Source organism: Lactuca virosa, chromosome 7, assembly GCF_052849685.1.
Source record: "Lactuca virosa cultivar CGN04683 chromosome 7, Lactuca_virosa_CGN04683_v6, whole genome shotgun sequence".
Classification (NCBI taxonomy): domain Eukaryota; kingdom Viridiplantae; phylum Streptophyta; class Magnoliopsida; order Asterales; family Asteraceae; genus Lactuca; species Lactuca virosa.
The window spans coordinates 224645037-224658554 of record NC_136432.1 but is presented as its reverse complement, the minus strand read 5'-3'; the positions used below and the strand labels follow the sequence as shown (position 1 = coordinate 224658554).

Below are 13518 nucleotides of genomic sequence, written 5' to 3'. Positions count from 1 at the left end.
TTAATTTATGAGATTGAGGGTTCAAGTCTCGATGTGGACACATGTGAAACAATTTAAAAGTAGTTTATAGTATATTTACAGTTTCAAAAAAAATCTATTAATCGATCTATCTAAATCTACTCTAATAAATGAAAATTTTTTTGTCACATGTCACACTCTCATTGATTTGACCACATATCATTTTGTGGTTATTTTCAATTAAATTTTTTCCACATGCATTTTGTGATTTTTTTTATTTTATCAAATTCCACATAATATTTAAATGTAATAATTATAATAAATGTAATAATAAATGCATATCAATTTTATTATTGATTTTCCTTTTAATTTTAAATTTGTAAATTAAAACCACATTAGTTTCTTTTATTTATTTATCTAAATTATTTGTTTGAATTTAAAAAAAAACACACATTAATTTTAATAATTCAAAATTTTTCTAATTTTCTTATAAATTCAAACTTTTAAATGTTTAGAATTTTATATTTAATTTTTCTTTTAAATAAACTCATATAATACATGGGTTTACCTAATTATCTAATTAATCTACATTATACTCATTTATCTTATAAGAGTTTTGGCTTTCGACGCATCAATATTTTATTATATTTTCAGTTTGATGAAACAACCAAAATATTTAATTAAAAAACACGTGCACTTAGTTTCTTATTAAATATTCTTGCCATAATGATTGATTGCTCTCATTGTCTCCCACAACTTTGTGGACCACATATGATTTAACGTCAACGAATTATTCAGTAAAATATAGAAAATGTGAATAAGAAACAAACCGCTGCAAAAAATAAACTTACTTTGAAATGTGAATGAGAATTTCGACCAAGTTGGTTAAAAAAGTAATGTTTATTTATCTCTAATAGATTATAAAAATAGGAAAATGTGAATAAGAAGTTGGTAATGTATTTGTGACCAAGTTAATAGGATCGGGTTGCGGGTGATTTTTTAAAATTAGAAAACCCGACTAACCCAAAACCCAATCGGGTTGTCACAAATACATTATCAGCTTCGATGGTTAATAAAGGGTTATCTTGTATGAACTCACATTCACGCTCATATAGGCATATGAATTATATACTGTTGGCAAACACATGTAAACATAATGACATAAAAGCATTAGGGTAAATTACACCAACTGTTTCTTGTGTATATTCCAAAATGCACGTTTAGTCCTTATTTTCAAAAATTAACTTGGGCCGTCTCTTGTTTGTTTAAAACTTGCACGTTTCATCCATCGTTGCTTTAAATTTGCACACTTAATCCTTTACCAGATTTAAAATGACTATACTACCTTCACTATTTTGTTTTTATTTATTTAGAATTCATTTTATATTAAAAAAAATTACAGCCATATACTATCTTCCCCCTTTCCCTTTTTTCCTTTCAAATCAGTTGAAAGGATAAAACATCCTCACCGCCACCATCGGTCCACCACCACCGTTAGTGACCACCGACTCAACTCTTAAGCAGATGTCACTACTTCACCCCCAACTATCTACTATGTTTCTCATTTCTCTATCAGCGACCACCACCGATCTGAGGTTCCTCGATAGAAGATGATTTCTGGCTAGGGTTTCTTGCGAGAGTGCAGATCTAAAACCTCTGATTGCAGTTCCAGCAACGATGGTCTCTCCATCTCTCTTGCACCAAAAAAAGATCGAAAGAGGAAATTGATCTGAGGTTCCTCAACAGCAATAGGTTAAGCACCAAACCAAACCAATATAAAAAAGAAACTGAAATTGGTTCCAAAAATCGAAATCAAAAAAGGTTCCAGAAGTTGAAGTCGAAATTAGAATCATACAGATTGTGGTGGTGGTCGTCGTCATACAACCTCTTTGTCGGATATGGACTCAGGTTTGGAGAACGTTGAGTGGTCGACGAGTTTCAAAGACCATGGACGTTAACTGAAGAGTACAAATCGAAAATGTTTGTTGGTTTGAGATGAAAGGATCGCCGGTGAGAAGCCATTGTAGTCGGAGATTTAAAGAGGGATGTATTGATTTCTTTGTTTAACGTCTTGAAGAGGGTTTGGACTTTGGAGTCGGTGGATCTAATTTCAACAACTTGAAGAGGGTTTGGACTTTGGTCTCTCACTAGAGAAAGGAGGAGCAGCGTCGGAGAAAGTAGGAAATTGGGGGAGGGGAAGGGGTGGGATATTAATTTTTTTTTCTTTTTTTCTTAAAATCCAAAAACTAATAAATAAGTAACAGAAAACAAAAAAAAAAATTGTTAAGGGCAAAATAGTCTTTTATGTCCGGAGGGACTAAGCATACAAGAAAAAACAAACCCAGAAACGGTCCGGATTAATTTTTAAAAGTAAAGATTAAATGTGTGTTTTAGTACAAGCACGAGATGAACAGTGCTGCTTGTCCCTTGATAGTTAATAGCAAACAAATGGTTGCTACTTGTCCCTTCCTTGCCCAATGACCATTCCTTTATATGAAATTGGTCAAAGTTATACCAGTCTCATATTTGACATATAGAATATTAGAAGTGTTCGTAAAAAATAGTTACAGGATTTTATACTTAAACTAGCTGTTAATTCCAGTTTTGGTGTATTGTAATATGCTGAATTTAATTAATGATGTTATTAAATATATTTAATTTCATAAATATTAAATATACTTAAAAAAATAACAAATTAGATGAGAGCTTAAGAAAGATAAGAGAGTAAATTTGTTGGACAAGGTTTTAAGTTAATTTTTGCCGAAAACTTTTAACATGTTTTTCCATTTTGTAATGTGTCGACGTAGTTTCTGATCAATACCCAAGTTTGGTTGCTTTGATTAATTTATACTTTGATCATGTTTGAACACCCGCGTTTTCTTGACACTTGACTAATTCAAGTTTCATCACAATGTTGAATTCTTTTTGACATCTATCATTGCATTAAGCTTTTCTTTTACAAGTTCCTAATGTTCCCATTAAGGTTATAACTTAGAAAAAGTCTTCCAACCTTCATTTTTTTCTTACTTAGTTACTTACACATTACACTTGAAAGTCTCTACCAATAATAGCAATGAGCCTTATTTTGTATTTGGGTGTTAACATCCAACTTTCATTTATTCTTATTCTATACTTTGAACAATATATCTAATTATAACAATGTCATCAATATTTCCATGATTTGCATAAAAATGAAAGATCACAAGTAGAAATTCAAAACTAAAATGAAAAGGTTGAGGATTTCCGACTATCAAAATAGCAAAAAGGCTGAAAAACACATTTTGCAATCAGATATACAATACAAAATGAGACTAACAATAAAAAAAGACAAAGCAACTACATCACTACACTACATAGTTCATTATTTAAAAAAAAAAAACAGCTTCTACAAACTACAACAAGAAAAGGATAAAACTTACTTGATTTGATCACTAAACAGCTTTAACCTTTTCTTCATTCACAACAGAAAGTATTGGCAAACTGCTTAAAAACTCATCAAGTCCTTCAAAGAATCCATTCCCTTCAACATTATTATCCTCTCCTTGCCCATGTCCATGCCCTTCATTATTGTTGAATTCCACATTCAAATCCAACTTCCCCAATTCCTTTCCAACCCTTCCCGATTCCCTTCTTGGATTCCCACTCTCTTGAACTCCCATCCCATTTCCAAGATTCTTCAAGATTTCATTTTTAGCATCCCGTGCACTAATACCAACATCTCGCACCCTGTTTTCGAATTCCAATTTCAGATCTTTCTTCATCTTTTTCCTGGCATTGGAATCGGAATCGGAACCAGAACCGGAACCGGAACCGGAATCGGAACTTTGTTTAGAGACTTCCATGAACACATCATCTGTAATATCATCAATAGCATCAAGGTGGATACGCGGCCCCGAACTTTTGTTAACAAAAGTATTCTCCTTCGGGGCCGCTTTACCATTTAAATGGTTCTGTTTTTGGTTTTGGTTTTGGTTTTGGTTTTGGTTTTGGATTTGGATATTAGTTGAGGGATTATACATAGGTGAAAAGGGTGTCCAAGTCTTTTTGTTACTTTGGGTGTTGTTTTTATCAAGATGTGACATGGAAACACCTAATGGGAAGTAACCCCAACAACAGAAATATGCTTCTTGGCCTTCTGTTATGGGTGGTGGGTGGGGGATACGTACAGCTTGAAATGCCCTTTGACAGTGGTCACAACGGAGGGTACATTCGGCATAAACTTTTGGGTATTCATACATGTAGTAACAGAAAGGACATGAAGTCCAAAAGGTGGGGGAATTGTCTACAGTTTCATCAGGTTCTTCTTCAGCTTCTGTTTCTATTTCTTCTTCCATTACACCATTGTCACTGTTGACTTGAGCAGGAAGCTCCATAGGAGCAGCTTTATGTACTTGAGACTCTTGCTCTTGTTGTTGGGGTGGGGGTGGGGGTTGGAGCTGTTCTTGCTTCTGCTGGAGTTGTTGCTGTGGTTGGGGCTGCAAATGCTGTTGATGTTGCTGCACTTGTGGCTCTGGAGGTGGCTGAGGCCGGGGTTGGGGTGGTGGTGGTTGTGATTGGGGACGGGATTGGACTGGTGGAGGCGGTGATTGGGTCTGGGGAAGGGATTGGGGAGGGGGCGGCTGTGGCTGTGGCTGTGGCTTAGGCTGAGGCTGAGGTATAGGTTGAGGTTGAGGCCGTGATTGAGGAGGGGGCGGCTGAGGTTGTGGCTGTGGCTGTGAAGGGGGAGGCTGCTGCTGCTGTGGTGGTGCTTGTGTCCAAGAAAAAGGGGGTTGTGGTGCTGCTGCAGGCGGAGGGGGACTTGGTGATTGCATACGTGGCTGTGGCTGTGGCTGTGGCTGAGGAGGTTGTGATGGTTGTCGGATTTGCTGATGCTGATGCTGATGCGGTGATGTAACTTGAAAAGGTTGTACCTGTGGCTGAGGAAGCTGAGGCTGAGGCTGTTGTGGTTGTCTAGTTTGGTGATGTGGTGGAGATGTAATTTGAAAAGGTTGTACCTGCGGCTGAGGAGGTTGTTGTGGTTGTCGAGTTTGCTGGTGTGGCGGAGATGTGACTTGAAAAGGTTGTACCTGTGGTGGAGGAGGTTGTGATGGTTGTCGAGTTTGCTGCCGGGGTGGAGATGCAACTTGAAAAGGTTGTACCTGTGGCGGAGGAGGAGGTTGTGATGGCTGTCGAGTTTGCTGCCGGGGTGGAGATGCAACTTGAAAAGGTTGTGCTTGAGACTGAAACAGTTGTTCTTGCTCCCGGTGGTGAAACAGTTGCTCCTGCTCACGTTTAGGAGGTTGTAGTTGCTGTCTACTTTGCTGATGTGGTGGAGATGTAACTTGAAAAGGCTGTACCTGAGGCGGAGGAGGTTGTGGTTGTTGTCTAGCTTGCTGATGCGGCGGAGATGACACTTGAAAAGGTTGTGCTTGAGGCTGAAACAGATGTTCCTGTTCACGATGCTGAAATAGTTGCTCTTGCCTTACCGGACTCGGTTGTGACAGAAAATTATGCTGCTGCAATTGCTGCTGTTGATGACTCTGTTGAACCCTAGTTTGAAATGTCTGTTGTGGCTCCGGCAAATCCTGCTCATGACTCGACCCCATGTGATTAATCGAAAAAAAATTATGCTGCTGATGACTCTGCTGCTGTTGCTGGTGGTGATGCTGTTGTTGGTGGTGGTGCTGTTGTTCGAGGTTAAACCCTATAGTATTCATCTGTTGTTGCGGCGGAAAATCAAGCTCCGAATCATACATAGATTTCCGCATAGGGTTCGACAACACAGCCCAAGCATCATTCACAAGCTGAAAAGCTTGATCGGAGTAAGGAAACCTGTTTTGGTGAGGATTTAGTATAACGGCAAGCCGCCGGAACTGCGAGGCGATGTGGTCTGTATCCTGAACAAACCTGACGAGCTGGAGAATCGCGTAGTAATCCGGCTGCTGAGCGCCGTTGTTTCCGACGACTCGTTTTTCGGCGGCGAGGAGCGTATCGGCAATTGCTAGGATCTGTTCAGCAGCTTCGAGTCTGGGATCGGAATCTCGTGCTCGGATCGCAAATGTCTTGGAGCCGACGAGGTCATGGCCCATGAGCAGCTTCTCGGCGATGCCGAGCCATCGTTGCGCTTCCGCCCGTGCTATGAAGCTATGGGGGTCCATAACCGTTTCTCTTTCTCTCTACAAATCAAACCACAATCGGAAAGTAGCCATGGCGGCCGTGGAGAGTGGTCGGGAGTGGTGGAGGGTTAAAAAAGGGTTGCAGATTTTTCTTTTTGACGGAAAAGGACTCGGCTTTTATAAGTGAAGTGCAGCAACAAGGAGTGGAGATGCAAGGGTATTAATGTCTTTTAAGGATCTAAAGATGTAATCTAGTGTTTCAACTCTGATTAGTTCACACTCGTGGTCGTTTAAGTTGAATTATTTCGATCTGATATCCAAGATTATGTTATTGCCAGATTAATAATGACTATTTTCAGAGCTAATATGCTTTACAGTGTTTTGTACAATATCGATTGAATTTGTACCTATTAATTTATACAAATTATTTGTGAAAAAATTCTATTTCCATGGTGTTGTTAAATTAATTCATTGTTACATTTTGGATAAATATCATAAGAACAAATTACACGAATGGTCCTTAAGGTTTTGTTTTTTTTCCTAAAGTAGTCCCTACGAAACTTTTTTCCCTCAGATGGTACCTACGGAACAAACCTTGCACACAAAAGGCCCTTGTGACTAACTTTGCTAACAAATTCTGTTAAGTTTTGTTAAATGACAAAAATACCCTTTGTTTTATGCACACAGATGGTCTCCCCCCTCTCTCTCTCTCTCTCTCTATCTCTCTCTGCCAGGTTATGATTTAGGGGTTTTCACAATTGCTTCAAAAATTTAAAAGCCAAATCTAGAAATTTGTGGGCAAACTGTGTTTTAGGCGTAGCTAAGAACTTTGCACCATGGAAAGATCATTCAGACAAAAGATCAAACACTTGGCGAGCAATAAGATCAAACATGTTTCCCTGTAGCATTTTACAAACTTGAAAGAACACCTGAAAGCATAAACATCGTTTCTACACCCATTTCCATTCTCATGCTCTTCACTTGCTTATAACAGATTAACCCCTGTACCAAAAAAGCATAATTTTGAATGGAAGATCCAATCACGATGAACAACATGAAGCAGTTTCATAAACAATCAAATGCAAATCAAAGGAGAGATGAAGAAATGCCGACTAGTCAAACCCCACCTTGCTCACCTAAATCCCTCACCGATATCTCCCAAGATTCATCAATTACATCCTCAAAGAACAGCGTCTCCTCTTCACCCTAATCAGAATCTTGATTGGTTTCGCCTGCGTCATCCTCAGACCATCGTTTACCACCATCCGATACTGGTAGAGGATATGAAATCCCACATGTGCAATGGAAGAGAAAGTTCAAGAAGAAGAAGTCATCTATCGGATCAATGCTTTTCCGGCAAAACCAGAAGGAGATGAGAGGGGACGAGAGTGGTAGCTGCTTCCTCCGGTGAGCTTCTCATCTCGTCAGTTGATAGCATCACGAACAGTAGCAGCGGGCACGAGGGTGCTGGCGGAGCTGTGGTTGCCGGTGTTCCTAGGTGTCGCCGATGGTGAAGGAATGAAACAACAGAGGAATGAAGTTGAAGATGTAAAAGACCCATATATGAGAGAGAGAGAGAGAGGACCATTTATGTGCATAAAACAAAGGGTATTTTTGTCATTTCATAAAACTTAACAGAATCTGTTAGCAAAGTTAATCACAGGGGCCTTTTGTGTGCAAGGTTTGCTCCGTAGGTACCATCTGAGGGAAAAAAGTTTCGTAAGGACTACTTTAGGGAAAAAGACAAAACCTTAAGGACCATTCGTGTAATTTGTTCTATCATCAATGCCATCGAAGTTGCAAGCTTATGTAATAATGATGAATTTTGAATAATATATATTTGAATGTTGTTAGAATTCTATTGACTGGTGTATTAAGATTAAGCTTTTACGATTAACTTAGAATTGTATTTGTAATAAGAATGTGATAATGCTTTGTATGTATTATATATAAAATATCTTAGAACTTAGAACCACTCATTCATGGGTAAATTGTTTTATATTTACTGGATTGGTGAGCGTTGGTTTGGTGGAGATAAACTACAAAACAAACATGTTTTAACTGTAAGTAACGGTATCGATTTTATCTCATTTCAAATATTATGTACGTAGTATGATGCTACCTAGGTTTTGGAAAATCTGGATTTTCATTGAGCGGGTGTTTAATGCTATTGTATAAACATGGTAACAACATTAAGGAGAAACCGTTACAGGAACCATGAGCATTGACCAAGAAGAACGCTCTGAATAGGGATGAGAGTGGGTCCAAACCAGGACCGGTAGACCCGGACCCGAAAAACCGGGGAACCGGTTAATAGGATTTTGTAAGACCGGACCGGTATATAGTAATAGGAACCGGTTCCGGGTAAGGTACCGGGTAAATTGGGTCTACAACCGGAAAACCCGTAAACATCAAAGTGGGTCGGATGGAACCGTGTAAAATGGGTCTAGAACCGGAAATCTGGAAAAACTGAATTTTTTTGGTAATTACTTAGTAGTTGAACTTTGAAAACTTTCAACTTTGATATCCCAACTTGGGAGGACTGTAAGTCATTGAATATTAAACCAAAATTGATAAAGTAGAGTCTAAAATCATGTACAAACTTTAAACTACACGTTGCAAAAATCCTCATGATAATTCGACTTCAAACAAATTAGATATGCATGTTTTAAAATTTCACAGAATACAAAAATAAAGCTGAAAAATAGAAAATCACAGCTTTGATATCCTGACTTTGGGAGAGACTATAAATCAATGAATATTAAACTAAAATGACAAAATTATAGTCTAAAATCATGTACAAACTCTAGACTACACTTTGGAGAAAACCGCATGCTATTCCGACTTCAAACAAATTAGATATGCATGTTTTAAAACTATCACAAAATACAAAAAATATGAAAAACATAAAATTTCCAGATTTGATATCCCGAATTTGAGGGACTGTAAGTTAATGAATATGAACCCAAAAATGACAAAATTATAGTCTAAAATCATGTACCAACTATAAACTACACTCTGGAAAAAACTCATGCCAATCCGACTTCAAACGAATGAGATATACATGTTTTAAACTTTTCACAGAAACCAGTTCCGACCCCTAAAACCGGTTTCGGTTCCTAACACAGTTCCGATTCTTAAACCCGGTTTACCCGTACCCGAAGGACCCGGAACCCGGATAAAGTCATTCGTTAAACCCAGGACCCAGACCGGTTTTACATATTCCGGTTCTAACGGTTCTGGTTCTGGTCCGATTCCGGTTCTGGTTCCGGTTTTCCAATTCTAAATCTCATCCCTAGCTCTGACAGTCACCAAGAGAGAGGGAGAGAGAGAGAGAGAGAGAGAGAGAGAGAGAGAAGGAAAGAAAGAAAGAAAGAAAGAGAGAGAATGTGATGTGTTATATATCCTAAGTCTAACTATTTGCGCATGGCCTCATATGCGGAGTGGTGTCAATTGTCAACGTATCATGTTTACATGGGAATCTCCGTTTGTTCTTCGATATTATTCCCGAGGCTTACCCCGAACGACACTGACGATATTGTTGTTGTTTCACCATAAATGTTTAATTGGGCGGAGGTATAGGGATTTCAGTATGTAATGACATTCATTTTGTCTTAGGCTTGATTTCTCGTAATGTTCGTAATAAGTACATCACCCATCATTATTGTTCCTTTATGATGTGTATTTATTGAACCGGTGTGATTGTAGTTTTGAATAGCCTTATCATACTCGATCGGAATCCATGTCGGTTGCGGAGGACCGGCCTAGCTTTTGGTGATTACGGTTAACTAGGTCCAATAATATGGCGACTGTTTTTTTATATATTGAATAATTATGTCATTAAGTCACCCAGTGAATATTAGAGATACAACAGTCCAAAGTCCTAGTTTGTACTTTGATTGTCTTTTTTCGACCATGGGGTCATGGGGTCATCAGTTGTATATAGAAACGACTTCGGAGCCTAAACATTAGTCTCTCGAATCTCTAGTTGGGGAACACACATGTCATCATTGCATTGAGGATCACGATCCATGATTGTAGATATATTTACTATTTTGGAAAGGGAACTTCCCTAACGAGGGTTTCCGGGTCAGCTTTCGCGCACCGACTAATCCCGCGCTGCAAACACGAAGATTTTGCTTCATGCCCTGGAGTTACTGCAGACGAACCTCCATGGCCACAAGGGCTGAGTGATGTCAGTATTTTAACATGGGTTAATATGTTATCCACCATATTTTCCACATGTCTTACCAAGTCACCACAATCCAAGTGGTTAGATATATTTATTTTATATCTCCAGATTAATATATATTTACTATTTGTAGGAAATAATTTCTAGGTTTTTACCATTAACTTCTTCATTTATTCCCATGTCTTCATTTTCTCACCAAAATATATGACTTTTGTTATTTCTGAAACATATGTTCCTATGGCCAGAGAAAAAAATGATATGGATTATGCATTATGTACTACTAAAAAAACCTTAGATTCTATCATCAAACTTTATGAAATTAAGCCTGATTTTTTTATTCAGAAGTTCTTGACAACGACACTACACGATTAATCACAATGATCGTGCTCAAGTGGATCTATATCATTAGTTATGGTTGGTTGGGTTGGGGTTTCCTTCATTTGATTTGTTAGGAGAGATTCTTTATTGGCACTCAAATCACTTATTTTATACATATCCCAATGGATTCCATAAAGTCCTTTATTTTGTGATGTTATGCAATGTTTTTGGATATTGTTCCTAAAATTGATATATTTTGGTATCTTACTGCACAACATCTAGCAGTGATTGTGAAAAGTTTTTTACACAAGAATTTAAGAACAATTAACAAAACAAATCAACATAAGAAGTAAATAATACAGTTTAACTCATTGATCAGAAGATTTAGGATTACAACATTTGATAGCTCCAATAACAGTGTTATTAACATGTATTTAAAGACTCATAACCCTAATACAAAGCCTAACACTATATATATATATATATATATATATATATATATATATATATATATATATACTAGGTGTGAGACTCATGTATTACATGAGTTTATTTAAAAAAAATATATGAAATTTTAACAATTTGAAGAGTTTGAATTTATAAGAAAAATGAGAAAATTTTTGAATTATTAAAATTAATAAGGCTTTAATGTATTGAATACATTACATATATAAACTTTTTCTAATAAATACCTTACATATATATTATCTTATATATTAAATGTGGAATTTTAATTTAATAAAATGAAAAATACAATAAAATGACAAGTGGAAAATAGAAAATTCAAAAATTCTAGAAAATGTAATGTGTCCAAATGAAGGAGAAAATGACATGTGGCAAAAAGTTCTTTATTTATTAGGGAGGATATATATATATATATATATATATATATATATATATATATATTGTAACACCCAAAAATTTCAAGCAAATTTAAACTTTTAAAAACACATCAAATTCGTCAAACATTACAACTTTGTTTTCAAAATATTATTTATCAGAGTATATCCCAGAAACATAAACATAAAGTGATGAGCTGTACGATCATGCCTTCGTCTTGCCGCGATCCCCTGATGTACCTGAAACAATAAACTGAAACTGTAAGTCCGATAGCTTAGTGAGTTCCCCCAAAATACCGATACACATACAATCCGCATAAACATATCATAACAAACTGAACAACATGTAATGGGTCCCCAGCTTTACAGATTGGATTACCCTTGGGCCCACAGTACGAGTCTCCCTTTAGCCCGTAACTGGAATGCTCCCGATCCCACAGTACGAGTCTCCCTTTAGCCCGTAACTGGAATGCTCCCGAGCCCACAGTACGAGTCTCCTTTTAGCCCGTAACTGGAATGCTCCTAAGGTCTGTTGGCTAGCGCACGGAGCAGTACAACCTCAACCCATCCCACATAACATATAACATACCACGTAACCACTGAGCATGCAATAATCATATAACATCACAGGTAGTCCTACAGGTCTACCTAACTGGCATAACCACTAGCATGCAATAATCATATAACATCACAGGTAGTCCTACAAGTCTACCTAACTGGCATAACCACTAGCATGCAACACTAACTCATACTCAACATCTAACACTTCTAGGATAACGTATCCAATGGGCCGGCCTTGGTGCCTTAGACCCCTTAGTATAGTGAGGATAACTCACCTCGCAACTGTCGTCTGAAACTAGAAAACTCAACTCTCGGATCACCAACACGAACTCCACCACCTATAGTTACCATAAAACCCTTTTTCATAACTCTCCAAATTACCAGAATACCCTTAGAAGTCAACTGGTCAACCCTTGGTCCAAGTCAAAGTCCACAGTCAAAGTCAACAGTCCATGTTGACTCGACTCGTCGAGTGCAGTTCACCGACTCGTCGAGTCCTTCCTGAACTCGAGAAGTCGTGAAATCCTTGATTGGCTCGTCGAGTTCCCCTTTAACTCGCCGAGTTCATACGTGTCCAAGAATTGGGAGAAACCCTAGCCGACTCTCCGAGTCTTCGAACGACTCGCCGAGTTCAAGGCAATCTTCAACGGACTCGCCGAGTTGTTCATCCAACTCGTCGAGTTCATGGCCATCTTCATGCGGCTCGCCGAGTTGACTATGCAACTCGCCGAGTCCTTTCAGACCTTCATCCATGCAGACACTTTTTAAGCCATGCCAAGGTTCCAGATTACAGATCCAAGCTGCTAAGGCATGTTTATCACGTAAAGTCGCAAACTTTACACGCATGCAAGGCCCTAAAGGCTCTAAATGACCAATCTAAGTTTCTAATGGAGCTTTACAACTTAGGAGAGTATCATCCTTGCAAGATCTGGAAACTTTATGGACTTAGAAGCCCAAGAGAGTTCAGTTCTGAAGTTACAACTTCAGGTCTTAGCTTATATACAGGAAAAACTTCCAAACATACTAGGAAAACCCTAAAATTTGTCCAAAAGGGGATCTAGAAGTGAGATGAGGTCAGGGTAGCGATTCATACCTTCCAGAAGATGCCAAGTAAGATAGATTTCAGATCTCCAAGCTCCCTTCTCCACAAAATTGTAACGCCCCGATTCTCAGGTATCAATTTTATATAAGAATTTTCTTGTTTTCAAGGTCTACTCGATGAGTTAGTTGCCCTACTCGTCGAGTAGCAGCGGGTTGGGTCGCGTGTTTTAGTGACCTACTCGCCGAGTCCAATAAGGGACTCGACGAGTTGGATCTGCAGGATGAAACCCTAAATCCCGGGGTATTGCACCCTATTTAAAGGATCATCGGCCTCCCCCAGCCTCCCCTTTACTGCTCCTTGTCCCCCCTCAAACCCTAATCGAGTGTGTGTGTGTTCCATTTGTGTATTCTCAAGCTTGGAAGAGGATTTTATGGAGAAGGGAGCTTGGAGATCAAGTGTCCAGAAGCGAGGAGCTTGTGGGACCTGAAATCTATCTTACTTGGCATCTTCTGG

At 38.3% G+C, this 13518-nt stretch overlaps 1 protein-coding gene across 1 annotated transcript; it reads right to left on the bottom strand.

Annotated features, from left to right (window-relative positions):
- Positions 1 to 3178: 3178 nt before the first annotated feature.
- LOC145123967 (uncharacterized) lies at positions 3179 to 6231 on the bottom strand. The gene has a single exon (XM_079059158.1). The coding sequence runs from the start codon at positions 6093 to 6095 to the stop codon at positions 3390 to 3392; it is 2706 nt and encodes a 901-aa protein (XP_078915284.1). The 5' UTR covers positions 6096 to 6231; the 3' UTR covers positions 3179 to 3389.
- Positions 6232 to 13518: the final 7287 nt, after the last annotated feature.

Bases quoted from the DNA above. Each gene is read 5' to 3' on its own strand.
- LOC145123967 (XM_079059158.1), bottom strand. From the start codon at position 6,095: ATGGACCCCCATAGCTTCATAGCACGGGCGGAAGCGCAACGATGGCTC.